The 27,583-nt window shown below is 41.8% G+C and overlaps 2 protein-coding genes across 6 annotated transcripts in view; one reads left to right on the forward strand and one right to left on the reverse strand.

Annotated features, from left to right (window-relative positions):
• The first annotated feature begins 744 nt into the window (after positions 1–744).
• On the forward strand, positions 745–15,045 carry rab14l (RAB14, member RAS oncogene family, like). Of its 2 annotated transcripts, none has more exons than XM_044333803.1 (8): positions 745–877; positions 6,011–6,069; positions 7,212–7,265; positions 8,591–8,768; positions 9,876–9,942; positions 11,660–11,747; positions 12,302–12,332; positions 12,428–15,045. In XM_044333803.1, the coding sequence occupies exons 2-8, from the start codon at positions 6,018–6,020 to the stop codon at positions 12,603–12,605; spliced, it is 648 nt and encodes a 215-aa protein (XP_044189738.1). In that variant the 5' UTR covers positions 745–877; positions 6,011–6,017; the 3' UTR covers positions 12,606–15,045. The 2 variants fall into 2 exon arrangements, with proteins under 2 accessions (XP_044189738.1, XP_044189739.1); XM_044333804.1 differs by lacking the exon at positions 745–877 and adding an exon at positions 5,871–5,895.
• An 88-nt stretch (positions 15,046–15,133) lies between these two features.
• abl1 (c-abl oncogene 1, non-receptor tyrosine kinase) overlaps positions 15,134–27,583 on the reverse strand; it is a 36,658-nt gene continuing 24,208 nt past the window's right edge. For 2 of the 4 annotated variants that reach the window (XM_044333550.1, XM_044333552.1), the window contains 10 exons: positions 24,006–24,170; positions 22,883–23,178; positions 21,170–21,442; positions 20,850–20,934; positions 20,426–20,603; positions 19,602–19,786; positions 19,353–19,505; positions 19,152–19,241; positions 18,858–18,986; positions 15,134–18,589 (listed from right to left, as the gene is read on the reverse strand). In XM_044333550.1, the coding sequence (XP_044189485.1) occupies positions 16,914–18,589; positions 18,858–18,986; positions 19,152–19,241; positions 19,353–19,505; positions 19,602–19,786; positions 20,426–20,603; positions 20,850–20,934; positions 21,170–21,442; positions 22,883–23,178; positions 24,006–24,170 (3,230 nt within the window). In that variant the 3' untranslated portion in view covers positions 15,134–16,913. Of the gene's footprint in view, positions 18,590–18,857; positions 18,987–19,151; positions 19,242–19,352; positions 19,506–19,601; positions 19,787–20,425; positions 20,604–20,849; positions 20,935–21,169; positions 21,461–22,882; positions 23,179–24,005; positions 24,171–27,583 lie in introns of all 4 variants that reach the window. The other 2 variants (XM_044333549.1, XM_044333551.1) reach the window with 1 other exon arrangement.

Genomic DNA, 27,583 nt, shown 5'->3' on the forward strand with positions numbered 1-27,583 from the left:
AGGTTTTCCTTGCTGTAATCTTTCCTCCTGTTTATACTAGCCATTAAAAGATCCTCTTTAAATACGCTTTCAATGTAAGTGATGGGGGCCAAAATCCATCAGTCATTTTGTGCAAAAATGTAAGTTTATCTGAAGCTTATATTTGGCTTCAGTAGTTCTTTTTAGCATGAAATCCCCTCTTTGTGTTTCCTCAGACAGTGTTTCCCCGTTGAGCTGCGGTGGGACAAAAAGTGGGACTTTGGCACTAAAAAGACTGTAGACTGCCTACTTGATTTGACTAATTTGAGGCTGAAGCTTTATATTAGCTCCAGATAAACTTTTAAATACAATTTTGCACAGAGGGAGGCTTGTGGATTTTGGCCCCCATCACTTACATTGTAAGTTCATTATGAAGGGATTTTCTAATGGTCAGTATGAACAGGAGGATTATGGAAAGAAAAACCTACTTAAATGTTCATTTGGACACCTGACTGTTATTTTAAAACAGACTTGAAAATTTGTGAACACCTCCTTTAATCGATTAATCGTTGCAACTCTAATCTGAATCCAGGTGAAACAGGTGTAAACAAATCCCCCACTTAATCTAGTATGATTCCACCTAAGTGGTGATTTAATTATCCGATACAGCACTTAATCAATATTAAGGATTATATCAATACAGTATACATGAATACACCTGTACAGGTGAAGCAGCCTCCCACCAAACACGCACTATTGGTGCACAAACCGCAGATCGCCGCATATGATGCTCTTTGTCCCAGAAGCCCATTGTATACAGCGGAGGAAACCCTGTGCCGTGATCAGCCATCTTGAGCCAGGATAACCTGCAAACCTCCTCTGAACAGCTCAACACAACGCTCTAAAGACCTTATTCCTGGTAAGGACAGGGAAGGGGAAATATCTGAACGCACTCACATACACGTATATAATGTCTGATAAACGTAGAGACACTGATATTTAAATTATCAAACAGATGGGACAGGAATCGGCTAATTGGCAAGCTAACGGGGCGAGCTAACAGATGGCTAATAGTAGGTTGGTGTAAGCCTCCAAGAATACAAGATAGTATCTATTAAACAGTCAGATAGCACTAATGTAGGTGAGAAGGGGTTTTTAAATAACGATATGTATTGACAAGATAATCTACGTATCTATCCAGCTGCAATAATCCAACCCTCGCAGCTAACCTAGCTGGGAAACTAGCATGCTAAGGCTACCGTTAGTAAACTGTATGTTGGCTTTTGTGAAATTATACTGAGGGGTAATTTAGTTTTCAGTTAAATGACATTTAACAGGTTGTCTATTGGCTAATAGACGCGACCGAGAAAACGTGTGTTGTGATTTATGCGATTTGTTGTCATGATAAAAACATTGATGTCAGCAAGCAGGTAGCTAGCTAAGCTAACGCAAACTTAGCTGTCAAAACAGCTAGCGTTGATTTAGGGGCCGTGGTTCTTATCAGACACGATAATCTCGTTATCTGACAAAGGTAATGTCACGGTTAAGTTCCTCATCTGCTTAATAACGTTACAATTTTTTCCTGTGCTTATTTATAACAGAAAATTACTCTAAACGACGCTGTCACTTTGCCGGTTGTTAAGCTAAACTAGCCAACGTCGTTGGGGAGCAGGAATAACGTTACAGTGTCAAATTAAAGCGTTAACATCATGTATTCCAGTCGGGTTTGTTTGGATTTTGTGTCTCTTTTTTAATTCTGATTTCTTACATGGAAGGGATGATAGTAACGTGATCATGTTTAGTGCAGCGTTGCACATAATGTCCGATGCTAATTCGTTAGCCAGCAGGGTGGTAGCCTCCTCTTTGGCTTTACTTTTTCAAACAACGGATGAGTACAATTTGAAACACGGAAGTTTGCGACAAAGCAGATCTTTAATGACTTATAAAGATGCAAATTTCGTTTGAATTGGCCTTTATCTCTCATAAAGTGCTACATCATTTCAGCTTTTTGTACCATTACACTCTGGGTACTAGCAGGCGTGATATGATACGTTACAGTTTGTTGTTGTTTTTCTTATGTGGTGACTTTAATTTATCATATACATCTTGTTAAAGATCATTAATTCAGTTTGTACACATTGTGACAATGTGCTCTGTCTCGGCTGTAAATGGTAGTGTGATGATCTCATTATGTATGGCTTGAAAGGAGTCACATGATGCGAATAGTGGGGCCTGAACATCATGGAGGCACTGTGACTATATATGTGTCATGATTTCCTGATCGCCCAGATCTGTGTCGTGCATCCCGGCCTCTATGGGAAGTGGCTGTTGAGGGGAGGAAAGGTGGTGACAGTGTTTCTCTGGAGTAAGGGAGAAGTGCTGAGACTGCAGTCTGGTCACATGGTGTTGACTCGCCTTCTCCTTGATGGATACACAGTGGATTTATTTCCTTATAATGAGCACAACAAGCTGAAAAGGGGGGTTTGAGTGTCACAGCTGAATCACATTTTGATGTTACTCAGCTTGGGGACACCTCCTCTAATAGCTCACCTTGCAGAGCACTGAAAACCATCACACTGGGGATAGAGATGCCACATGAGGGTCATGTGACAAGAGGCAGCCTAGAAAAAGGCCTTTAAACGTAACGCTGGGATTTTAAAGGATAGCAATGGTGTAATTGTGTGACTTATTCACGGTTTCTGCTTCATTTGAAAAACTGTGCACTGGATCAGTGTGTGGGACTTGCTCAGTGCAAGTAAATGCACTCCCTTTAGTCATGTTTCAAATTAATTATATAAATCACATGACATGGAAGTCCTGTTGTTAAAAAGTGCCTGACTTTGCTAATACATCAGTAGATTCAATGTATTTAGTGGTAGGAAAAACAATATAAGTAGCACCTTGCTGTAAACAAGCTTTTGATAGCAAGTGTACTATGGTCATTACTGTGATATCAGTAAACTCTATTTATAAAAGGGGTAGGTACCCAGGTAGTTTATGATAATGTAAGTGGCAGGTTCATACAGACTGCTTTTAGCTTCACTTAGCCAGTTGGTGTTAGCCTGAGTAGTAACCAAATGTCAGGTCAAGTTGCAAGAGTTTGTGGAGGTCTGCGAGTGAGCCACCAACAAAACACACCCTGCAGTGGTAGCCCTGCGAATTATTGACATAGTTTCAAATGATAACATTCAGTAATTTATGCTGTTTTTAAGAAATGATAATTTGGTTTAGAAAATTGTTGTGAAACATACTTTGAGTTCTTCTTCATCTATATTTATTTTCTAATTTATTTTTAATGTAATTTGTGTCTGCATACAAGTATTCTCTTCAGCTGGGGGGTTTCTAGCATCAGGTTTTCAGGAATTGTAGCAGGAGTTAGTGTTTATGTGCCACCATGAGGGTACCAGACCCAACATTTAGCAAAATGAAAGGTGACACCTCGACCTGAATTAACCTCAACTAAGCCTTGTAGCAGCCCCTATATATAACCTATATATAATATCACTATCACACACTTACTCCATTTCCTTACGCTACTTAAAGTCTGCTCCTTTTATCTGTCACTATTTTCATCCCTGTTGCTTAAGTCCCTTTCTTCTTTTTTTACTCGCTTGCTCTCTTTTTTTTTTTTTTTTTTTGTCGCTTCTCTCTCTCTAGCTTCTCTTATCACACCCCATCACCACATTTCTTATGGTTGTGTCAGCATTAATCTTGCCAGTCAAACACGGTCGCTGAACTGCAGATGCAGAAATGTGAGCATAACACCAGCACTAGGCTCTGATGTGGCACAGTGATTTCATTTCCCAGGAACTGCGTAAACTGCAGCATGGAGCTGCCTATCAGAGAAACATACTGGTTTAAGGAAGACTATCTTAGCTCGGGACATAGAAACCATCAGGCTGCTGAATGATTATGCTCCTGATTGAATTATTTACTTCCCTACAGCAGCTACACTTTACGGCAGCACCTTGATACAGAATTATAAAACAGCCTTTATTCAGCACAACTACAAGAAAGCCTTGATGTCTGGTTATGGCATTGCAAAGTGATTTCTATGGTGAAATTGATCATGATAAAAAACTGCTTGCTTTCTAAATCGGCTTCATTGATGTCATACATGACCAGATCATTTATTTATGAACAAATCTGTGCAAGTTGAAAAAGAGCATCTGCCCCAGGCTGCTTAACCCCGTGTATTTGTGTGAATGCTCTTTAGATGTGCTTGTATTGGTGATCTTGTCTGGTAAACCTGAATGTTTTTTTTTTTCCTTACATGCTTTGTCTATGTGCTGAGAGTGGACTTTAACAATGAAGCAGCACTGAGTATCAGATCGGTGTCGGGGCTATTTGTAGATCTTAACCTATGATGCCGGAGGTGTTCTTGCGTACATGTAATCGCCTCTCTGTTTATGTGTAGACAGACCGTGTCCAGTGCAATCACAATTAACCAGTGTTGCTCTGCTATTATGAGAGAAGACAGTCAGTGGAGACAGCAGGGTAACTGTTAGAAAGATATGACCGCTGAGCCTCTGAAGTGAGGATGAGTTTGGTTTATAGGTTATTGAGATGGTGTAAGATAGACATTATGGACATATTTTCTTTGGGTGAAATCAAAGTATTTTGTTTTCTTTCGGCAAAAAAAAAAAACTGGATTCATGAGGGGTTTCCAAGTATTGCCAAACCATGCTAGTCACAACTGGCCTCAGTGGCCGTGGAGATTTCAGTTGTTGTTAACAGGCAGAGCCAGCATGACTCTGTTTTTGTTGGGAATGCTCTAATCTCATAGGCCCATGAACTATCCACAAAATGTTGACACACTTCATTTAGTTTTCCCTCAAGCCAAGTGAACAGTGGTGCAGCATGTGAAAGGTAGCTTCAGACAAACATTGGGTAGATGGTAATATTACACTTTGTTCCAGCATGCACCCCGGTGTATTATCTCATGAACACTGTATCAGTCAGTTAACAGATGTCAATTGCAATCTCAACATACATTTCTACTCTTAAAAAAAAAGATGGGTCTCGTCAGTTTTGGTGTAGTAATATAAATGGGAGGGGAATCATCAACAGTCATTTAAGGGTCACTGGCAATAACTAAAATCTAACAATTCTGTGCTCATATTTACGTTTTTACTGATTAATATAAGTTTGTAGGTGAATAGTAAGGTTAACTTCCTGTGGTAATGATGAGCATTTACATTGCATTTTTATGAATTTAATGCAAAGCAGTCACCAAACTGTTTAAAACTTCATGGCTACGGCTGTTTTTACTGCATTTATTTAAGAAGAAATACGAAGCATCTCGTAGTTTCCAACCAAATGAAAAAGTATTTGTTTCATTTTCGGTTAGTTCTGTTGACCCAGCTGTAGCAGCATTGGAATTAAATGGGAAGTAATTCAGGTCATGATCATGAGAAACATTTTATTTATGGTTTATTTATGAGTCATACTGGCTCATTAATGAATCCCATAAATATTATGAGGTAAGTTGATGACTAATGGGTAAATTTATTTATAATTGCGTAGTATAATTTGGTAAATAGTCAAATGGAGTAGTTGGACTGTATACACAATGTATATGTTTGTTTATGATGTGTTCATTCACAGTCCTATGGAGGTATACAGTTGTCATTGTTTTCATGGTTCTGTTGCTCTGATAGGATTATTGCTTTGTACGTAACACTGACCCTTACATGACCAATCCATTATCTAGGGTATGGTATGAATTTTGTGTTTTTTATTTGCATACAGACATGCTCAATTTTTTTTTTTTAGATGAAGTAAAGTATGTGAATTGACGTAAAAGGAAGAGCAGGAAATTAGCAGAAAATGTCAACCTTAATGGAACCAAATAAGTCGTCCTCACGCTGATATTCAGAAACCCAGCATGCAGCATGAACGTGATCAGTGCTGAGTGAGGAACTGTAGTCGCTGATTGTAAGAAAATGAAATGTAATCACCTAAAAACCTGAATTCTTCTAGTAAAAAAACAGCTGGTTGCCCTTACTGACAGTTTATATCTCTAAATCTCTCCCTCTTTCCTCTCTTTCAGAGCCACAATGGCCACCGCACCGTACAACTACTCCTACATTTTCAAATACATCATTATCGGTAAGTGTGCAATGCGGGGCGACCATCAGAGTGTGATTACATGATGTGAGATGTGGCGATCAAGACAATGTCCAAAGAGCTTTCACCTGAATCTGTTTTTTTGAATACCGCATGCTGCTCCGTGCACTGGGTGGATCTCGCTTGTCTCAATATCTCTTAAATATTTAATAGAGCACCAGGTTTTAAGAGATGTTTATGTGTGACTGCATTCATCTGCAGAGAGGCAGAAATGACAGGCTTATTATAACATTTTAGCCCAAAATCAATTACTGCTAATAATTCAGTGACAACAATTTAGCATACATTACTAATGTGTAATTAATTTTAAAATGTGTTTCCCCTATTCGAATGATGTTCTACTTTGGCTGACATGTTACTTAACGTGAGGTCTCTAAGTGAATATATTGCTGCTTTTACTTGTACATACATTTACAGACAGACTCACAAACACACACACACACACACACCCACCCAGAGCTCTGGGCTGTTTAACCTCCACCGCTGTCAAACTTAAAACACCCTGCCTCAAAGCTAACAGCTGTTTGTCAGCTTGGATCTTATGGAGATGTGTGATTGAGTCTGTAAAAGAAGCCTGAATAGATGGTGGCTTGCTAGGTTTTTGCTTAATGCTTTTTTTTTTCCTTTAAGAGACCATTGAAGACATGGTAAAAGAGTGTTTTTACCGTGTCATGATCTGGCAGAGATGCATACAATTTTCTTCAATTGTTGTTGCTAAAAAGAAAAGTAAACAGTGAATGCCTCAGCTTCGGTACTGGTTTCTCAGCATTTTCTTGTGAGATATCTCCTGAGAGCATCAGTAGTCAAACTCAAACAAGGTTAAGGCTCAAAACAAACGTACCAGTGGTGTCAAAATAGTTCTAAACATATATCGTCAAACTCTACAGGACAGCACACACACATATCCTCCCCTCTCTCTTTTGCTCTGTCTTTCTCCGTCGCCCGCTCTCTCAGCAGTCCACATGAAATTTAAAGTATTGTCGCCGACTGTCACAGAGGGACTGCTACATCATGCATGGAGGCAACACTGCAGGCTTGAATAGAGAATTGTTGTTCTTGTTATTTCCTTGGTTGACCTGAGTTTCTCTCTCTGTCTCTTCTCTTCTCTGTCTCTTTCTCCACAGGGGACATGGGGGTAGGGAAGTCATGTTTGCTTCATCAATTCACAGAAAAGAAATGTAAGTGCTGCCCTGATTTTTGACTTTTTTTTTTCTCTCTCTCTCATCTGTGCATGTGCCTCAGTATATGTAAGGTTGCCAGGTTCAACTGGAGTGCCTAAATCGCTTAAGATTTCTTTATACGCCAGCGGAAGTCGGCGGCATAGAAGTCGAGTGTGAGCTCAACAGTGAGAGACTCTTCTTCTGTGCGTGTCAGCTGCAGCCTCCCATTACCATTCAGCGCCGTTTTGTTTAGCGCTACTATTAACGAGCCAGATGCCGTGTTCCTCATTCACCCATCCACGATTGCATCCTGCTCTCTCTCAGACACACACACACACACACACACACACCCAAGGGTGGTTTTAAAAAAGGTTTTCAGAGTCAGTTTTATAGAAATGTTACTCTTTCTGGTTGTTTATACTTTAAATGTAGTGAACTGTGAATATACTGACTCTATATACTGTGATTAATAATTGATGCACCTGCTCAAGATGAGGTGTGTATGAAGTTCACAAAATGTGTATCACAACATTGTGATTGTAAGCTACAACTAGACAGGAGGTTTAAGTCTTATCAACCTGATGAGGGAATAAAAACTTGGAACACATTTCCTGTCACACTAACTGGACTCTTTTTCTGTCCTGGTTGATTTGGCTGGTGTGGTTACTGGTGGCAGCCAATATTAAAGAAAATATAAAACAATCAGATAACAACCAGCGTATCAGTTTACAGTGCAACCAAACATACTCAGGCTGTTTTTTTTTTAATAAAGAAGTCGATCAAGAATAATCACAACCTAACAGCTCACTGGGGCTGCTCGTTCTCGTTCCATTACTGCCTTGCAGTGTGCTCGGCTAGCATTAGCAGTAACTTCATACAGCTCTGATTCAATGTAAGGCGAGTGAATAGTAAACAGTGAGGATGATGTAGATGGAATAAAATCAAATATGGTAACATTGGTGAAAGCAATTTATATCCAGCAGGGAATGGCAGGCTCCACCACAAACAATGAAAACTACTATATAATGAGGTAAATATCAATCAGGTTGTATTTGGGATTATTCTTGATTGGCAATTACTGAAAAATGCTGACCATGAATGGTATAAAAATTGATGTTTGATTTCATCAAAAAAATCTTAGATTATAACCTTAAATAAGATGAAACTTCACTAATTCTAACAAGAATGGTAACAGCTCTAAAAAGAATTTAAGTTCAAATATAGTAAAAGACGATCACTGATTACATGCAACATTTTCAAGATAAGTAAAAATGTAGGCATAACATTTAAGATGTGCAAAAATGGCAAGATGAATTTTCACTATCCTCACTTCCTCTCCTCAGTCATGGCAGACTGCCCCCATACAATTGGTGTGGAGTTCGGTACAAGGATAATCGAGGTGAGCGGCCAGAAGATCAAGCTGCAGATTTGGGACACAGCAGGACAAGAGCGCTTCAGGGCCGTCACCCGCTCCTACTACCGCGGAGCTGCAGGAGCGCTGATGGTATACGACATCACCAGGTACAGGATGCTTGTTTTTTTGGGGGTTTTTTTTGTTAATGTGTGTGGAAAATGCACAGTTACTACATAGTCTCCACTTCACACCCAAGCTTTCATGGTGTATGTGATAACCATCTAGTGCGTTTTACAAAAACATGTATGTAAGAGGAAGTTAAATGAAAGCAAACGCATCTGATAAGTGCACAGTCCACCCCCTCAGTCTCCCTCCTGAACAAACACGAACAGTTAGTGTTACAGCTTGTGTCCGTCTTTCTTGCTCAAACTGCTAGATAGTATCAGTGGCCTGCTAAATAAACACAGTTCAACATGTGGAATGTCTGTCCACACCACACCCAATTCCATTAAAGGCCCCCAGGGCCTCAGAAACCTTCCTTAACTGGAAAAACTAATATGAATTGTTTACATCACTGTTTTAATGTGGCTACCTAGAGCTTCCACTGGCCGATGGACAGAAATCGGAGACAAGATGAGTGCTGGTTTGGTCTTGCATGGTTGCTATGAGCACACAGATGATAATTCAGTATCCTGTAATTAAAGGGTGTGGCTTTAATAACCGGTTTTAATATCGGTATTCTTCCTTGTAATGCATGTTCCTTAAATGTAAAACATGGCCCAGTTTAGAGGGCACAGTGTGACATATTAAGAGTGAAATTTCTTAAGATAGAGATTTGATGAGGTGGATGATGATGAAGGTCAAAAACAGAGCTGGATGTGTTGCACATGTGCAGTGTAAATTGTTGTTTCTTAACAACAGACCTCAAAGGGACTTAAAGGATAGGTTCACATTTTTTTCAAGTCTACCTTAAACCAATGCTGACATACTCACATGTGCATTGAAAGGTTTATTGATCGCTGTGATTGTCTCTTTCTAAAGTGATCAATATGTAAAGTGATGGGGGACAAATCCACTCCATACTATGACTTTATTTACATGTTGTAGAACAAATGGTTGTAATTGGGATTGAACTGTAATGTTGAGGTATGTTTATTATTTTATATTACACTATAGTTTTATAACATCGTTACCACCATGTCGCACCTGCCAACTCTTTAGAGATCTTTGCCTGTCGTCATAGTAACCTCTGTCCCTCTGTTAATGTTTCGCAGGAGAAGCACATACAACCACCTCAGCAGCTGGCTGACTGATGCCAGAAACCTCACCAATCCCAATACTGTAAGTACAGATTTCATTTTTTTTTTGTCTTTTCTCTTTTTCTCTGAAACTGTATGCACCAGCACATTCATGTTCCTCCTGCATGTTATTTTTTTCCTGCTGTGTCATCCCCCGTATTTCTTAAAAGTACACCCTTTGTCACTGTCGCTGCTTCACTTCCTGTTTTTCCCCCTCTTCGTCGCTCTCCCTCTCCCCTCAGCCTGTTTGAAGCCACAGAGCCCTGTCCATTTTTTAAATTGGATTCCATCGTAAATATGATTAGCGCCAAATCATACTGCTCTAATTTACTGAGCTCTGTCTTCCTTCAGAGAAGAGGGTACCTGCAACATGTCACTTTCACTCCTGGTTTCTCCACATCAAGAGGAAAAATGTTTCTGGCGTAGCCAATAGCAGGATGTAAATAAAACTCTGTTATTTTAAAACAGCGATTTATTTACATCCTGCTATTTCCTTACACATGTATGGGTTTCTTGTGAAAATGCAGTAATGGCAATACTGTTTAAGTCCACTTTTTTCTCTGTGACTCTCATGGAAAACAAAAATAAAATGCAGGTTATTAGCCTGATGCTGCCTTCACATGGATTCAGGCAGATGGTAGACGGATAACACCCTCTGGATGGCACAGGCAAAACAAAACACGCATGATGACATGTTGCTATGGTGATGATGTATTGTTTATAAAGAATGGAATAAAATAACAACAAAACAAAAAGTTTTAGAACACCTCAATTTTTCCAGTTTTTATTGAAATTAAAGCAGTTCAAGTAGCTATAAAAAGCAGCTTTCTCTTAATATTCTATTGCTGACTTAAAATTTAGTTCCCTCCGAAACTTAAGGTCATTCATTCATTTCCAATGGTCCTTCCCTGTGTAAGGGAGCGACGTAACATCCGGTTGTGAATTCCATCGCGGCGGACGGCCTCGCATAAGTGTTTTTAATTTGGCTGCTGTCGTTTCGAGATGGGAAACATAAAGAACATATTATCTGATCATTTGACTGATGCTACGGTCGTTATCTGAATGAAAATAAGTGTTACATAAGACTTCTTGTAATTAAGCAAGAGCTTCCCTGTTCTCTCTTTTCCCAGTAAGAGTCAATAATTCAAATTCAAATAAAAAAATATTCAATTAGATGCCAATTTTATGTGAATGTCATCAGATTATCAAATTAACAGTACTTCTATTTGTCTTCCGTGAAATAACAATTCCTATGCACTTCACATTTTTAACTCTACACATTCTTCTCTTCCATGCAGTGGAAACGGAGCACTTTCCCCATCTTAAAGAAATTTGAAGCTCACACACTAATAATGATTGGTTGTTGACAGTGAGGATCAATGTGAGTAATTCTGAAATAAAACAGAAAAAACAGGCGGAAAAAAAAAAGACCGTGCATGAGTTCCAGTGGAGGAGAAGAGTCTTCGGAAAGTCTGTCACTCTGCAACAGGGAAGCTCATTACATGACATCAGTACATTTCAGGCTCTAATTACATCACCGTTGCCAGGAGCAATGCCTGATGTGCTCACACGGGGGTGTCAGTCACTTAGTCTATCTCCATCGATTTCTTAACCAACAAGAAATAAGTGTATCAACCCGCTTAAGGAACAGTGTTGCTATACTGTCTCCTGGTTTCATATCTCTCCGAGGTTCGGAAAACGAATGTGTCCCCGAGAGACTCTGCCTCACACTTTCTCTTCCTCTCTGTCTGTATTCTCAGGTGATCATTCTCATAGGAAACAAAGCAGACCTGGAGGCCCAGAGGGACGTCACGTATGAGGAAGCTAAGCAGTTCGCTGAGGAAAACGGTGAGCCAGACGCAAACAACACGAAAATGTCGGGAAGACGAGAAAAGTTTTAAATGAGGGATGCGGTTTTGAGTCTGTAAAAGAAGGTGAAGACGGGAGACTAGACACAGATGTTGGTTCTGTGTTTTGTATCTACACAGTGAAAACAGCAGTCAGCGTTGTTATCGGGATTCTATGATTGAACTGTTTTCACCAAATCTGTCTTAAAAGTAATCCTAAGACTCAAACTCTTTTCTGCAAAGGCGTCTTTCAAAACTATGAAAGTTCAGTTCCAACAAAAAAAAAAAAAAAAAATCAATGATCCCAAAAAAATGTCTAAATATTTATTATAAAAAATTGATTTTGCCTCTTTATTCTTTTCAGAATGTTTATAATAGAAGCTTTTACCGCTGAATTTACAAAACAAAAGTGATGATTAAGTGACAGAAACTAGGAAAGATCAAGTGAGGAGAGATATCGAAAGAGGGGGCGAATAAGGACTTGATATTTGAGGCATGTCAGCTTGCAACAATGTTTTACTGACTCCGTCATCGTGTCTGTTTTATGTTCTACAGGTCTGTTGTTTCTGGAAGCCAGCGCAAAAACGTAAGTCTGCACCACTTCAGCGTTAGAGCATGTAGTTTCCCTTTGCTTGCACTCCCGTTCGCCTCTTTTCTCACATTTATGCTCTTGTGTTACAGAGGTGAAAACGTTGAGGACGCCTTCCTGGAAGCCGCTAAGAAGATCTACCAGAACATCCAAGATGGCAGCCTGGACCTGAACGCCGCCGAGTCAGGTGTCCAGCACAAGCCCTCGGCCCCTCAGGGCGGCCGGCTAACCAGTGAACCACAGCCCCAGAGGGAAGGCTGCGGCTGCTAATGACCAAGCAAACCCCCCCTCCCCCCTTCTCCTCCCTTCACTCTGCCTTCCTCTCTCTCCGTCTGTCCCGCCCGCCCTCCCTCAACCTCCTCCCCCCTCCTCCTCCTCCTCCATCCATTCCTCCACCTCCGTACATCCATCCACCCTCGTCCCTCACTGCACCAGGAGCTGCATGAGAAACAGGGCTGCGGAGGGAAGGAACGGGGGACCGATATCGACTTGGGCCAGACTGAGCTGGGCTGTGCGGACTATATCTCTCCCCTCCTCCTCCTCTTCCTCGTCTCTTGCCTGTCTGTCTCCCTCTGTCGCCGTCTCACTCTTCCTCTTAAAACTCTTGTCAGTGTGTTGTCAGTCCATACCTCTCCTCTTTTGATCCTCTTGCACCATTCAGTGTAGTTCCCTCCTCCGCCCTCGCCCCACCACCACCATCACCCGTCATAGTATTGTAGACGCCACCACACATTACACGGGTTACTGACACTTTAGATAGATGTAACGTTCATACGATAATGATAAACTGAGACTGTTGTTTTATGTTTGGTTTTATAGCTATATATGACATGTAAAACACTGCGTTAAGTTTCATTCACCACTGATCAGTTCTGTATGAATCCAGATCGAAATCATAATCCTCCGGACGCCTGCCCTGCATGGTTTACCAATCTGGCGTTTTTAATGCGGGCGAGATATCTCACTCATGGTTCGTTTTCGTGGGATCGGACAGTGAAAGCAATGACGTAGTGTATCATGCAGCCACACAGGTTAGAGGCTCCTAAAATGCGTGTCAGAGAATGTGTAGCTGAGTGAGCTTGCGCAGCAGGTTTTTAACCTGCTTGTGGCTTTTTAAAAAAAATTCTGTTTCTGTTTCTTGGCACTGATATTCTCAGGAGAGAGTGGAGGGTGTGGGGGGGGGGGGGGGGTTAGGGGATGAGAAAACCAGGAATTACCCATGAATTCCTTGAGGGTAATTCCCGTCTCTCCTGAGTTATCACAGGAAGGAATTTGGGTGTTTTCCAGCTTGTCTGTGTGTGTGTGTGTGTGAAGAAGCTGGATGAGGGTTTCTTTTTGACTCTGTTAAAATGACACTTTAACAAAAAAGAAAACATGGCTTTTTTCTGTTTTTTAAGGAAAGACTCATTCACATCTCTTCCTTTGCACCAGCTCTCCCTCTCCTCACTCATGACTCCCCAAAATCCCCCCCCCTCGCCCCCGCCACCCCCCAGGTCATATCAACAGATTCTGTCTTTACCAGCATTTTCTTTGTCATCGTTTGTTGCCTTATTATAATTAATATGTTATTACTCTTTAATCTTTCTTGTTTTGCTGCACTTGCTCTTCACATTGCTGTCTGACTCACCCCGATTCAATAAACCAAACCTTTTTAGAATAATTCTAGGAATTTACTGGAGAGTAAACATATGAGTGGTGGCTCACATGGTCAATATTGCTCAAGTGGTGGAGTGTCAGCAGCATGGTCTTAAGCTCTCATCGTAACTATTTGGATGTAAAAACAAACACTCCTGTATCTCAAGTGAGCCTGCACTGAAGAGCTGATCTGTTCGTTAGGGCGGTTGTTCCTCTGCCTTGTATATTACAACACCAAGCAGCATGCCCCACACCCTAAACATGATGAAATTGTCAAAATACAATTATGTCTTTTGTTTTTTTTTTCAAGTACAATTTTTCTGTACCATAGAGTGATGCCCTGATTGGACAGCTGTATATATTGCTTCTTAACTATTGGTGATGACCTCGCTACTTGGGATTTAGAAATTTATTTGCTGGCTCTGCCAAGATCTGTACAGTTGATGTGCTAGTGGGTTGCCTGTAATTCATGCTTGGGAAATTCTGTAACATAGTTTCTATTAATAAATGTATGTAAAGGACAGACACGTAGACACCCCCCCGCCCCCTCCCAACCCCAACCCCTACCCACCCCCGTCTGCACACTACTGAACTTGTCTATTGGTTGAGGGGAGAGGAAGCGGATTGAGATGATGTGCAAACTAGTATTTATGTCTGCTAACTTTGATTCCTCTCATTTTTGTATGGAGTGGAGACTGGGACACTTTTTATGTTTGTATTCTGTTTTCTTCTTCCACCCCATCGTAGCTCCTCTACATGGGGAGGGGCCTGCATCACTGTCTTAACTTTTTGGGGAGTGGGGATTGGTTTGTAATTGTGGGAAGTTAAGTGGGCCGGGTCTTTTTTTTTCTTTTTTCTTTCTTTCTCCCTGTGTCCCACCTCTGCAGTCTGAGTGACCACTTCCTGCTTTTGTCTGTCCACAAGTACAAAAAAAAAAGTACATATGTATAAATTTTTAAGGAGCTGTGCTAACATTTAAATGCGTTCTTGCGTGTATATGATTTTAAAATGTTGACATTTTGATTTTAATGACAAAATACTCTAGACAGAAAAAATAAATTATACATAACCTGTTGATGTGTGTCTGTTTTTGCAACTGTTTTCACTTACAGATACAAAATGACATTTACACTCACACGTGGAAAAAGCACCAGACTCAGTAATTTATTTCAAGTAGCACAACTGCTTTGTATTTTATTGCAACAAAAATTGCACAAGGCTAGAGGGAGGAACAAATAGGAATAAGAAAACATATTTACAAAGGAAAGCAAAGTTTGTCTACAAAATTGGTGAGGAGGCTTAGACACGAAAAGTAGAGTAGTGGTATGGTCGGTAAAGGGGAGGAATTTAAAATAAGAGCCAACACTGACAGTACCATGTTGAAGTCAAGGCAGCTTGCGGTTGACTTGTGTCCTCAGGCATCGCAGTCAGACAGGGCACACGGGGTGAGACGACTACAGCACAAATACTGAAAAATGTCTTGGAGATGCATAAAGGAACGTATGAATTTCATGGGTTTTTTTTTAAGTCTATAATGGTCAGCTTCTCACTTATACATTGTTTTTTGTAAGACAGCAAGTGACAGATCCATAAACATTTCAGTCCAGTGTTTCCCCCAGGATATATATTTATTTGCTGGGGTGGAAAGGCCTCTGAAACAGCATTTAGACCATGTGACATAAACCCTCTGTCAAAATTCTTTCAGGCGAAGAGGCCCTTCAGTGGTCAGAGAAACACTGTTTCAGTCCATGATCCCTCTATACAGATCACACAGCATGCTGCTGCAAGGCCAAACTGCTACTGATGGCTTTTATGACTGGCATGTAGAGAAAGTTGATTCAAACTTGTAAAAAACAAAAAAAACAAACAAAAGTCCAGCCTAAGGACAACATAAAACAACAGTCAGATCCACTGAGTTGCAGATTCTGCACCCTGGTCCCTCCCCAGTACACACTGGAGATAAAAAGGTTTTTGGTATGGCAATCAAACATTTAAATCCAATAAACAAATCGGCACAGCTATTCTTAACCGCTTTGCCGCCAAAGCCGCAATTCCGCACTTGTGACGTGGCAAGTCTTGGAACAGCTGTGCCAAAAGTGTTTAAGGCACTATTTGTTACTCAAGTGTGCAGAGAAGCAAAAAAAGGTGAAGGCTAGAGGCTCATTCTGCCATGTTTGCTTGCTCCCATTATTATTTTATGGCACATGGTTGCAAATACTGCAAAAAAGCATTCATACAGTACGGAACGAACACTGACATGATTTCATCACTCATCACACAACCAATCACTGATGAAATGGTACAACAAAGCAATGGAGAATGTTGGGATGTGTTGGACAGAGGCATCGGGTTATAAACACTGTGATTCCAGAAGCTCCCTAATTCTTACAGGTGAAAATGGAAACAATGACATCAGTTGATGAAGTGTTAGAAGGCATCCTACTACAAGATGAGGTTAAGTGTTTCTTTTTTTTTTTTTGCTCATTGTCATTGGCATCAATGAAAAAAAATCAAACAATGATGGAAACAAATATCACAGGCCTTTTTTCTACTAGTGTCATTAGTAAAGGGAAACAACTAGAATACATGAGACATGATCATTTCAAAAATGATTGGCGAAAAGTCATGTTGATAAAGATTTGGCCCCTAGCCTTTCATTAAGGCCAAAAGACACTGTTCATTCATAGTTAAGGCTTTTCAATATTGCAAACTCTGACATCATCTACAGAAAGATTCCTTTGATTCCATCCACAACAACCACAGGCTTAAGTGTTTCAGAGTGTAAATCTACACTCTGCTGCTGCTCTCTAGCAGACTTTACCCTCAGCTCTCCAACATGAGCCCGGCATGGACCAGAGTTCATGCACATGCTCAGAAAAAAAGGGTAGTGTAAGATACAGTTCTTATCAGTTTTATTTCTTAATAGTTAAAGATTTTATGGCGCTACCTCTGAACAATGTCACTGATCTCTTTGACAGAGGACAGCAGCTTGCTGAAGTCCTGCTGTGAGTTGGCGCCCCCTGTGGCGGTGGGGCAGATTTGCAGCTCACGCAGGCTGCTCTCAAGCTTGTTGATGGCCTCGCGGAAGGCAAACTTGTTCCTCATCTGCTGGATGGAGTCGACGTAGCTCACGCAGTACTTCGACAGGTTCTTGCCGGCCTCCAACACAGCGCTGTGGCTACCCGTCTGCTCCGAGTTGCGGCAAATGGCTGCGCGGAGCAGCTCGGTGCCCTCCAGCACCATCTCGCGCGTCACGGCTGAGTTCGGCGTGCGTTCAGAGGCCTGGCGGGGTGCAGTCTTGCGAAGGGAGCGTCGGGTGTTCACGAGGGGGATGAAAGCGGTGGGCGAGCTCTGATCGCCGGGGGAGGTGAGGGAGGAGGAGAAGCCTCCTAGGCTCTGGCTGGAAAGGGAGGTGCTAACTGAAGTGGAGGTGGTGGAGGTCTTTAACGGTTGAGGTTTGGAGGTGGAGCCCAAGGGCAGCTTCTTGGAGCCCTCACTGAGGGGTGTGCGGGCTTGGTCACTGGCAGTGGTTGAGTGGTGGGGCTCTGAGACAGAAGGGAGGCCCTTAGCTTTGATGTCTGAGGGGGAAGGGAGTTCTTGAGTGGGGCTGCGGGAAATCTTGCCTGTTTTGGCATTGGCGGGTGGTGGAGGTGGGGCTGGCTTGGGTTTCTGGAACTTTCCTCTTTCCCTGACAGATGAAGAGTCCATAGTGTGCTTGTGTCTGCGGGCCCTGCACTCTTCTCCAGCTGCCCCCAAAGCAGGGAAGACATTGGGCTTGAGAAGTTCAGCATGGAGAGCGCTGGTCTTGGAGTTCTCCAGCCCCGGCACCCCTGGTCTCCTGACAACCTTAGGTGTTAAAGCCTGGGGACTGGATCCAGGACTGGGCTCAGTGTCTTTTAACACCTCATCAGATGTTTCCTCGGCCTTCTTGGGCAGACGTGGTGGGGGAGTCAGGGTGCCCATTCGAGGGAGGTTCTCCCCTTTCTGCTCACTGGTTCTCTTTCGTGGCAGAGCTGGTTTACCCCCGAAGGTGCCTGAGTCAAAGTGGCGCTGGCCCAAGTCTCGCGGCAGTGTAACAGACTTCCATTCAGTGCCATCTGAGCCGGAGGGCAGGCTAGAGGACCAGAGGAAACGCTTCGAGTTAGACATCACTTCCTCCTCACTGGGTGGTGTGGTAGCTGCCTTGCCCCCTGGGCCAGGCACTGCAGGAGCTCCCTTCTTCCTGGGGAATAAAGGTCCAGGGTAGGTAGGAGCTCCATTGGTGATGCCCGCTGCCCCATTATTGTTAGTACTCAGGAACTTTGAGGATTCGAGTCCATGTGCGGCGTCATTAATGGCCAAAGATCCACCGCTGTTGAAGCTGTCACTGTCTCGAGGATCTGGAGTCACGCCCCTCCTGTCAGGGTGGACATCCATCTCTCTGAAAGAGGAGCTGCGTTTGGGCGGAGCTGGTGCATTCTTTTTCTTTTTCTTGATGAGGCTGAGAAAGCCACTGCCACGTGTCTTGTCCTTGTCTTTAGGTAGCAGGCGGTCATCCTCATTTAGGTTGCTGTCCAGGAGGGGGCGCTCTTTTCTGGGGAGCATGGGTGATGACACAGCAGCCTCTGTATCCACTAAGTCTGAGGAAGAGTGCAAAAGAAACAAGGAGCCATCAGTGAGAAATAAAAATACCTCCACTGAGTATCAAACCACAATTACAAAATGCTTTGACAGACCGGAAAAAAACTAAAATTTCTTTGTCTTTATCATGTATTTTTGTGTGACTCTGAGTATCAATCCCCTTGTGCTCATTCAATATTCCTTTAAGTATAACCAAAAATGATTGATTATTTTACATTGAGATGTGGAAATAAGGGCAGGAATGCAATGCATGTGAGTGTGTCTCACCTGGACTATCTCCATCCCGGTTGTCCATGTTTTTGCGAAGAGTTCTGGTCTTGGTGGGCAGCTCTGGAGCCTGCTGAATGGAGCCCAATGTCACCTTCTTCCCTTTCTTCCCCAACTCCTTTTCCACCTCTAATAATACATATACAGTCAAGATTCAACACTTAACCAAACCCCTGTGGCCTAAGACATTACAACATTGACAGCAGAACCCATTTTGTGTTCATTTCAGGAGGAAAATACTACCCACAAGAAACATGCTTTAGAAAGTTTTAAACTTAAGAAAGTAGCACTGACCATCAGAGATGCTGGACTCCTGGAACATGGTCTCAAAGGCTTGGTGTGTTTCAGCAAAAGATGGACGTTCTGATGGGTTCCACCTCCAGCCTGACAGGAAGGAAGACAAAGATAAGATAAGATTTTTATAAGAATAAAAAAAGTTGCCAAGCAGTATCGTGCCTCCAATCATGTTCTGAACAGATGTGTTTTGCTACTCACAGTCCCTCATAAGCTCGTAGACCTTCTCCGGGCAGCCCTCTGGTCGGTCCATACGGTAGTCTTTCTCCAGCAATTCATAGACCTGGGACAAGTCAATGCCGGGGTACGGAGACATCCCATAGGTGGCGATCTCCCACAGCAGCACACCAAATGCTGGAGATGTTGGCATGAGACAATTAGTTGAGTGATTCATACAACAATCGACAATAAAACTATGTCCAGAAGTGCTGCCTGAATATGGAAACATACCCCAGACATCAGACTTAATAGAGAACTTGTTGTAGGCCAGACTCTCTGGAGCAGTCCATTTGATTGGAAACTTGGCCCCGGCATGAGCTGTATAGGTGTCTCCCGTCATTAACCTGCTCAGGCCAAAGTCTGCAACCTTCACCAGATGGTTCTCTCCGACCAGACAGTTACGGGCAGCTAAGTCCCTGCAGGAGACCATACAGAGGAGAATGAGTGATGGACAGGATTGAATCATCAATAGACAGTTAAATAGTCCAAGGATCACACAATTACTGAAAAATAAGGAGAGAGAATAAAGAGAAAGCAAGAACAAATAATCAATAGCCATCCACCCCCGTGTTGAATTTCTACAGATGTTTTGTGTGAAGCAGAGTCACAAGCTGAGTCTTGTCAGGTTTAAAAATTAAAATGCGGTCGGAAAATACAAGAGACATAAATCATCTCAACGCTTCTAAAAAACCTTGTTAAATGTGCCAGAACAAACTGAGTATGTTACAACATCGACTTGTCTATGATACAAGTCGAGTCTGTCCTCCTGTGAGAACAGATGGGAGAGCAAGAGGGGAGCTTCTCAGGAATGTGGAAGAAAAGAGATATTGAGATTTAAGGTCAAAGAAGATCTTTTACTTCTCTGGTATTCATGCAGCTCCGACTGAGACAACACTACTGATCTGTAATCAGGCAGCTGAAAACTCTTTTAAAACTAAAGGCTAAAATCTATTCTAGGTTAGCACTCAAGACTCTCGTGAACCTTCTCAATGCTGACAAATCTCTTCAATTTAACATACACTTCAAAACTGGAATTGTAAGATCTTCACACCAACCTGTGTATAAAGTTTTTCTTCTCCAGGTACTCCATGGCAGAGGAGATCTGTGTGGCCATGTGGAGCAGCACCACAGCGTTGACCTCCTCTCTGTTGCACTCCCTCAGGTAGTCTAGTAGGTTTCCGTGGGTCATGAACTCTGTGATAATATAGAAAGGTGGCTCCCGTGTGCACACCCCTGCCAAGGAAACAAGGCCGCAAAAGAAAATACATTAAAATTGAACATTAGATATTTCTGTTTGCATGTTGCTTTCATCTGCAAATCTGGTTACAACTTTTATGCAATAAACACCCTGAAAACATCCTATTTAGGTTATGAATTTAAGCAATATTTTTATGAACGTATTATCCTACTTTTGTGACTCAGATTTCAGTGTCTTGACATTGGCATACAAGTCAATTTTTATCTGAAAAAGTTACCTACCTAACAGTTGTACCAGGTTGGGGTGTTTGATCTCTTTCATAACAGCAGCCTCCTTGAGAAACTCCTCCACTTCCATCGTATCCTCCTGGAGATAAAGTTATCAGCAAAACAGGTGAGAAAAATGATAAGCTGGCTGCAGTTGCATCCATAAAACACCAGGTGGTAGCATTATTCAGCTAAATTAAAGATTTATAGCTGACACAGTGAGAATGTGATGACAGTAAGTGCCAAAATGTTTCTGCCTGACTAAATGGAGCTGATAGTATTTACCTCCCAAAATCAAATGTGAGTACTGCAGAAAGAAATCCAGACTTTCATACCTTTAGTGTCTTCACAGCGACAGTGAGGTTGTACTTCTTCCAAACCCCCTCGTACACCTCCCCATACTGGCCGCCTCCCAGCTTGTGCTTCATGGTAATGTCAGTGCGCTCCATCTCCCACTTGTCATAGTTGGGAGACACTCCGTAGATGGTGGGCTTGTTGCGCTTCGGCGCCGGGTAGTGCAGCGTGGTGATGAGGCCGTCGGCCACTGTGGAATGGTGGTGCACCAGCTCGGCCAGTGTGTTGAAACGGCTTTCTGACGAGACGTACAGCTGGAGGAGAAAGAGATTCTACATTTGAGTAGATGTGCACGAGAGGTCAGTTCAGTTAAGGATTTTGACAGAATTTTAATGAGAAAAATTAGGATAAATATGACATTTTCAGACAGAAGATTAATAATGTTAATTCAGCTACAGTCTATATATATTCTCAATGATAGGACATACGAGTTGTATGAGGAAATTAATATTATGCACGTAGAACATTTCTATTACATTGACTTCTTGCATTAATAGTGCTTACACATGAAAAAATAAATATGTCAGCAATGTGTCAGTAGTACACCATGAAATAACACTACTAAATCTTGACAAAACAATGCATTCAAGTATTTTCTTCATAATGAACAATCTCAGGCCATTCAAAAACTCAGAAGGCATTTGTCAGGAAGCTGGTGGAGGGGAGGATATTGGTCAGGGCTCAGTGGACACAGTCTTTTCCATTGTCCAAGTCTTACATAACCCTAAAAATGATTTGCTCTACAATCTGCCCTGTGCATTTCTTTACTTGTGAAAAGGCTCTTTGCTCAAGCCGAAGGCATGTGGAGGGGAAAAGTGAAAAAGAACGACCTTGACTGTAGTGAAAAGACCTTTGAAATCTAAAGAGGATTTAATGGTCAGTTGGCCGCTCTCCTGGCTTAAACCATGACCATTTACCAAATTAAAGGGAAAAAATGAAAATCAGTTTTACTAACATAAAAACCTCGGTTATGCAGCGCCGTGTTAATCACAGAGTTACCGTGAAACAAAGTGGCAGCTCGGGGGAGTGCTGAGGTCATCTCAAATTATTGGAGAAGTCTATCATACCAGACTCTTGAGTTGTAGCTCTCAGTGGGAGGATGGAAAACAATATGAGATGGGGAACCATGAGAGTGTGTGTGTGTATGTGTGTGTTCGTCCTTTTGGTTTGGAGTGTGTGTGTGTGCATACTTGGCTGCATCTGTCTGTGCTAATGCATGTCTTAGCATGGGCGTCAGTGTCTGGCCCAGCCTCGCGTCTGCTGGCCATTATGAGCAGCACAGCGGTGGTTAGAGGCATTCTTGTCATAGCTAGCGTTCCTCAAGCTAGCTCACCTCGCTACATCACAGACAGGAGGGTGACACAGCCAAAATGGCAGCTGCTTCTTGACTGATATAGCACTTTAGGGGAATCCTGAACCAAGACAGCCCTACATACAGTAAAATATGCCCTGTTTTTACCTATCACCTTTATTTGAATGAGGTACACTGCTTTCTTTGATGAACAAAAAGTCTTCTTCAAGTTAAACACTATGCAAACTGTCAGAAGGTTTTTAAGCATTTTTGGGACCTTATAATAATAATAATAATATTTTAGGTTTCTTGTTTGTGTTGAAAGGGTATGATGTGATCTGAACCAATCTGTTCTTGCAAATGTTAGTGTGACATTTGTGTTTTGTTTTCCACTGATGCCCACCTTGCCGTCGGATGCAGTGTTAATCCTGTAATGGTAGACTCTCCCCTCGTACCGCAGAGAAATGGACCTCTGGCCGGGGCTGCTCTCGCTCTCGCGGACCAGGAAGCTCCCGTTAATTCCCGAGCTGAGCAGGTACTCCGCAGCGTTGCGCGACACGGGCCCATGGTACCAGCTGTGCTTCTCCAGGCTATTGACGGGGGTGATGTAGTTGGACGGCACCCAACCCTGGCCATTCTTGGTCTGCGCCTCGCACCACTCGCCGTTGTGGTTGTAACCCAGCACGCGCAGCTTCTCCCCTAGTCAACATGTGAGATACAAATTTTTTTTTTAAATATCCAGGCTACTTGTGGCTAAAGTATCTGATAGTAATGGTTACATCTCATTCCTGTGATCTTCAAAAAAAAAAAAAAAAAAAGGAGTATTTCCACAGTTGGAACAGTTTTGAATCTTATATATTCTTTGCACTGAGAACAGGCTACTATAACATGAACACTGTATCAGAAGTCAACTTGTTTTGAGTCAGACATGCAGGAATCCACTGTATCTGTATCTAATGTTTCCTCAGATCAGGAAACCAAGCAGGGGCTTTTCACCCAGTCATTCGGTGACCTTAACTAAAGACACGCATTTCTTTTCTCAGGAAAGTGTTGTCCAAACCTCTGATTCAAATAATGCCTTCATCCACGTTATCTGACAATAGAAACCCAAAGTAAAAGCAACGTTTCTTGTGATATAGATCATATCGGAATTAAGTGGAAAGTAATGTCACACAGGACATTTTCTTGTTTATTCCGGTGCATATGTTCTCTCCTTCCTTCCTCTGTTTGTCTGTGTGATCCATCTGTGGTATTGTTTTACAGTCCGTTCAGTGGAAAAAAAAACCTCACGTGTGAGACCATCATCAGGAAGTGAGAGTCAGACGGGGATGAAGAAAAAGAGGGAAGGAGACGAGACAGGAAGCAAATAAGCAGATTCCCAGTGAGATTCATGACCACACTGAGATTTTAACTGTCTCTAAAACTAGATGGCACTTTGTATGTCACTTCAATGTCTGCCGATAGTGATATGTGACAATATTGTTCAAAAAAGTCTGAATAATTCCTCGATAAACACGCTTGCTTACCTTTAGTAATGCTGAGTGTGTTGTCCCCGCTGGCCACGAAATCATAGAGCGCGACAAACAGGTTGGGGTCATTCTCGCTGGGTCCAGCCAACAGGTTCTCTTTAGAGTTCCAGCGAGCCGCTTCTGTCAGACCCTGACCCTCAAAGTCTGGTCTCTGGAGAGCTTCTGAAGGAAAAAAAACAAACAAAAACACATGGAGTTATGGTTACAAAATCAAACAATGTAGAAAGCAATTTTTCTTGAGAAAAGAATCATATCAGAATTAAGTGGAAAGTAATGAAGGGAGGGAGATCTGTAGGCGTGTGTTTGGTATGCAGCGACACTGTAAAACAGTTTTCCCATGCAGCTTCACACACGAAGGACGATTAAGCAACAACGTCAACTCAGGCCTCTCCATGTGTCATTTAAATTCTTTTCTACCCCTGTTCCACGGTGCCTTGCTCCAACAGGCAGGTCGTCAGCTGTGATCCCACCGCGGGATTAGAGTAATAAACCTGATCATGTGACCTGCGGTGTTCCTGCTGTCCCTGTAACTTTTCATTTCCTGGATTATCCCTGCTTAGTTTTCATTTTTGTGAATACCTGGACAACTAACACACATCAGACTGTGAGAATGTGTCTCAGCATGAATCTTCAACCATAACTGTAACATGGATGAGCTTGCACTCAAAGGTAATGACAAAAGTTCAAAGTGCTTTAATTGAGAGTTATGTTAATTATATACCTGGCTTGAATTATACTAATTCTAGTGCAGTAAAACTGATTGCAGTGAACTACAAAATGTGAAAAATGGAAATGATGAGGAGAAAAGAAGAAGAGGAAAAGAGAAAACAAAAGTGAGCCTACATGAGCTGAACATGAGCTTAATTGTGGGACTTGCTCAGCTGTTGTCACACATGTTTCTGAGGAATTTTACCATTTCACCCCCCAGTTCTCTCTCTCTCTCTCTCTCACACACACACACAGAGCCAACATACTAGTGCAGCACTAGGTGTTCACCTTTTAGTGAGAATTTCACAGACAGTAACAAGATGTGAGGAGGAAATACTTTAAATTATTTTGTAAGAGAACCAACCAAACCCTCAAAAAGTGATAAAACAAACTGAAACTGCACTTAATTGTTCAATTCTCAATAATTATTGTATGACTGGAAAAAATGATATGATGATTACTTACTTACTCACTTCCTAACTGTACTTACTTGTATTACAAGTCAGATATAGCAATGCATATTTAAACATTTAACTATAAAACCCATTTGGCCCTTAGATTATTTTCATTGCTTTGTATTTTGTCAAAGAGACAGTAGTAGTTTTTTAACCTGATGCTCCAGATGGTTTGTTACACTGAACCATCTGAGAAGTTGTCCTTGGAAACTGTTTGGAAAAGAGCAGGCACTTTCAAAAAAAATACTTGGCAGGTGATTGGATGAAACATCTGTCTATCACCGTCTTACACTGCAAGGCAGCTGGATTCACGAGATCATGAGAGAATCCTCATAGGACGCCGATTGGTCCGAACCACCGGTGGGTCGGACACAAGCGCATAACTTGAAGCCTGACAAGATGGATTCTCGCGTGATCTCGTGATCTTGCAAATCCAGCTGCCTCACAAGGTAAAACAGTTTTAGGAACTGAGGCCAAATGAATGATTTAAAGGTTGTTTGAACAGTAAAACAGACTACATAAATACAGACTAATTTAAAGTTAATCTGGTGACCCACAGAGTCTGGCAATACTGGATAACAAATGATGGTTTGTAAATATGTTTCTCCTTCAGTAAGCAACTGTAAAACTGTAGAACAAAACACGATCCAGAAATTCTTACTCTTATGCAAAATGATGAGAAATTAAAACAAATCTGCAGTTCTAATGATGACGTACTTTTTCCACACATCCTGATATAAACACTAAAATGAAATAATGTCTTAAATGGAAACACATTCATATAGAGTGGGCGTAGGAAGTAAACTATTCACCAACACTGACAAATCTTTCAAATGAGAACAATAGTCTGATGACAAGTTTGAGCTCCAGAGGACACAATCAGTGTGATTTACACTATTATGAGAAAAAACCACTGTAAGTCTACGGCTTCTCCTCATGGCTAAATAAGATAAAAAAAGGAGGCAGCATTAGTATTTAATAATCACATCACACAATCAGAATTTGTTCTGCTGCATATTTGTGGGCTGTTGTCATAAACCTGAAATTTCGTCCTGCACAAAAATATTTTTGGGGCATTTGTGGCTAAAATGATGTATCGAGTTTTACAGCTCAGTGGATTGACAATGTTTTCGAGTTGCCCAGGATCACAGAGCTTAGCCAACTTTTATTTATCAGAGTCTGATAAAACCTGAAACCAGTTTTTAATGAATGCATATCACGCCCTTTGGTAGAGTTGGCAGGAAGATTGTGGCCTTTTTTTTTTTTTTTTTAAAGCATTTCCCACTCACTTACACACACAAACAAGATGGAAGAGTTATCCATTATATCATCTCCATCAAGTGAAAACCATGCATCTCTGAGTTTGGTGATCTTTATGTTTATCTTTACCTTGAGGTTCAATAAAAACCTTTCCAAAACTAGCGGATTACCACTTGCTCACCACATTTATTGCATAAGTGGATGCTAGTTGAGAAAAATTCCACTGATCTACAGTGTGCCTCAGCAGAAAATATGGAGTGAGATCACCTGATGTTTCTCTTCCAGACATTATGTATGTCTGTAAGAGGAGTGCTTTTAAGTCTGCCTGGTCTGAAGGAGATCAAGGTGTAAAAACAGCCAAAATCATCCAGAACCTGTGTCCTGTACCACAACTGTGATTTATTCACAATATAAGGAACATTACTTTGACTTGGGAAAAAGCACAATGTGTACTAAGTGATATAAGGCACAGCTGGATTTGGTGGAAACACAGAGCAGAGAGAGCTGTTTGAGCGTGCAGCGAAGAGGATACTCCTTGGCAAAGCAGAGATTGAACAGAAGAGTTACAGACATCCTATCTGGATGATTTAGACTGTTGTCAGATAGGCTACAGCATTACGCATACACTCAGTACAACTCCAAGCATTAAGCATGAGTGCATCCACCCCAGATGGAGGAGCTTTGGATTCACCGTTGGAGAAGAAATGACTTGCAAGTTCCTTAATACGCCAAGGAAATACGAGTTCATAGAAAACACTACCAAAACTAGTGTAACACTGAGGAAGTAAACAGAAAATATACGGCCTGCAGCCAGTCACATGACATTGTTGACAAGTTGCAGGCATCAGCGAGTTGGAGGCCGGTGAAAGACTCACCAGCCTACGCGCAGTCAGACAATCAAAACCAAATGTGGTGCTTCTTTTAGGTCACAAAGCTTGTGAGAGAACACGCCAGGCTTGATTTCATCTGGAGCAAACTGCCTTTTTTCATACTCTTAATATTTCAGCGGATTCCAAAAAGAGATGAACCTGTCACATTTTGGGAGTGCTCCCCTCAGCTAACAAAGATACAGGCATACAGAAATATGCCCGACTGTAGTCCCACATAAACAGATCACTTTTCTGTTTACAATCTGACAGACTGGTTCCTTTA

Source organism: Thunnus albacares, chromosome 18 (genome assembly GCF_914725855.1).
Source record: "Thunnus albacares chromosome 18, fThuAlb1.1, whole genome shotgun sequence".
Classification (NCBI taxonomy): Eukaryota; Metazoa; Chordata; class Actinopteri; order Scombriformes; family Scombridae; genus Thunnus; species Thunnus albacares.

What these genes read in the sequence shown, in the direction of transcription:
- rab14l (XM_044333803.1), top strand. Translation starts at nt 6,018, where the DNA reads ATGGCCACCGCACCGTACAACTACTCCTACATTTTCAAATACATCATT. An exon ending in TTTCAAATACATCATTATCG is followed by an intron (nt 6,070 to 7,211) that starts GTAAGTGTGCAA and finishes CTTTCTCCACAG; the next exon opens with GGGACATGGGGGTAGGGAAG. An exon ending in ATGGTATACGACATCACCAG is followed by an intron (nt 8,769 to 9,875) that starts GTACAGGATGCT and finishes AATGTTTCGCAG; the next exon opens with GAGAAGCACATACAACCACC.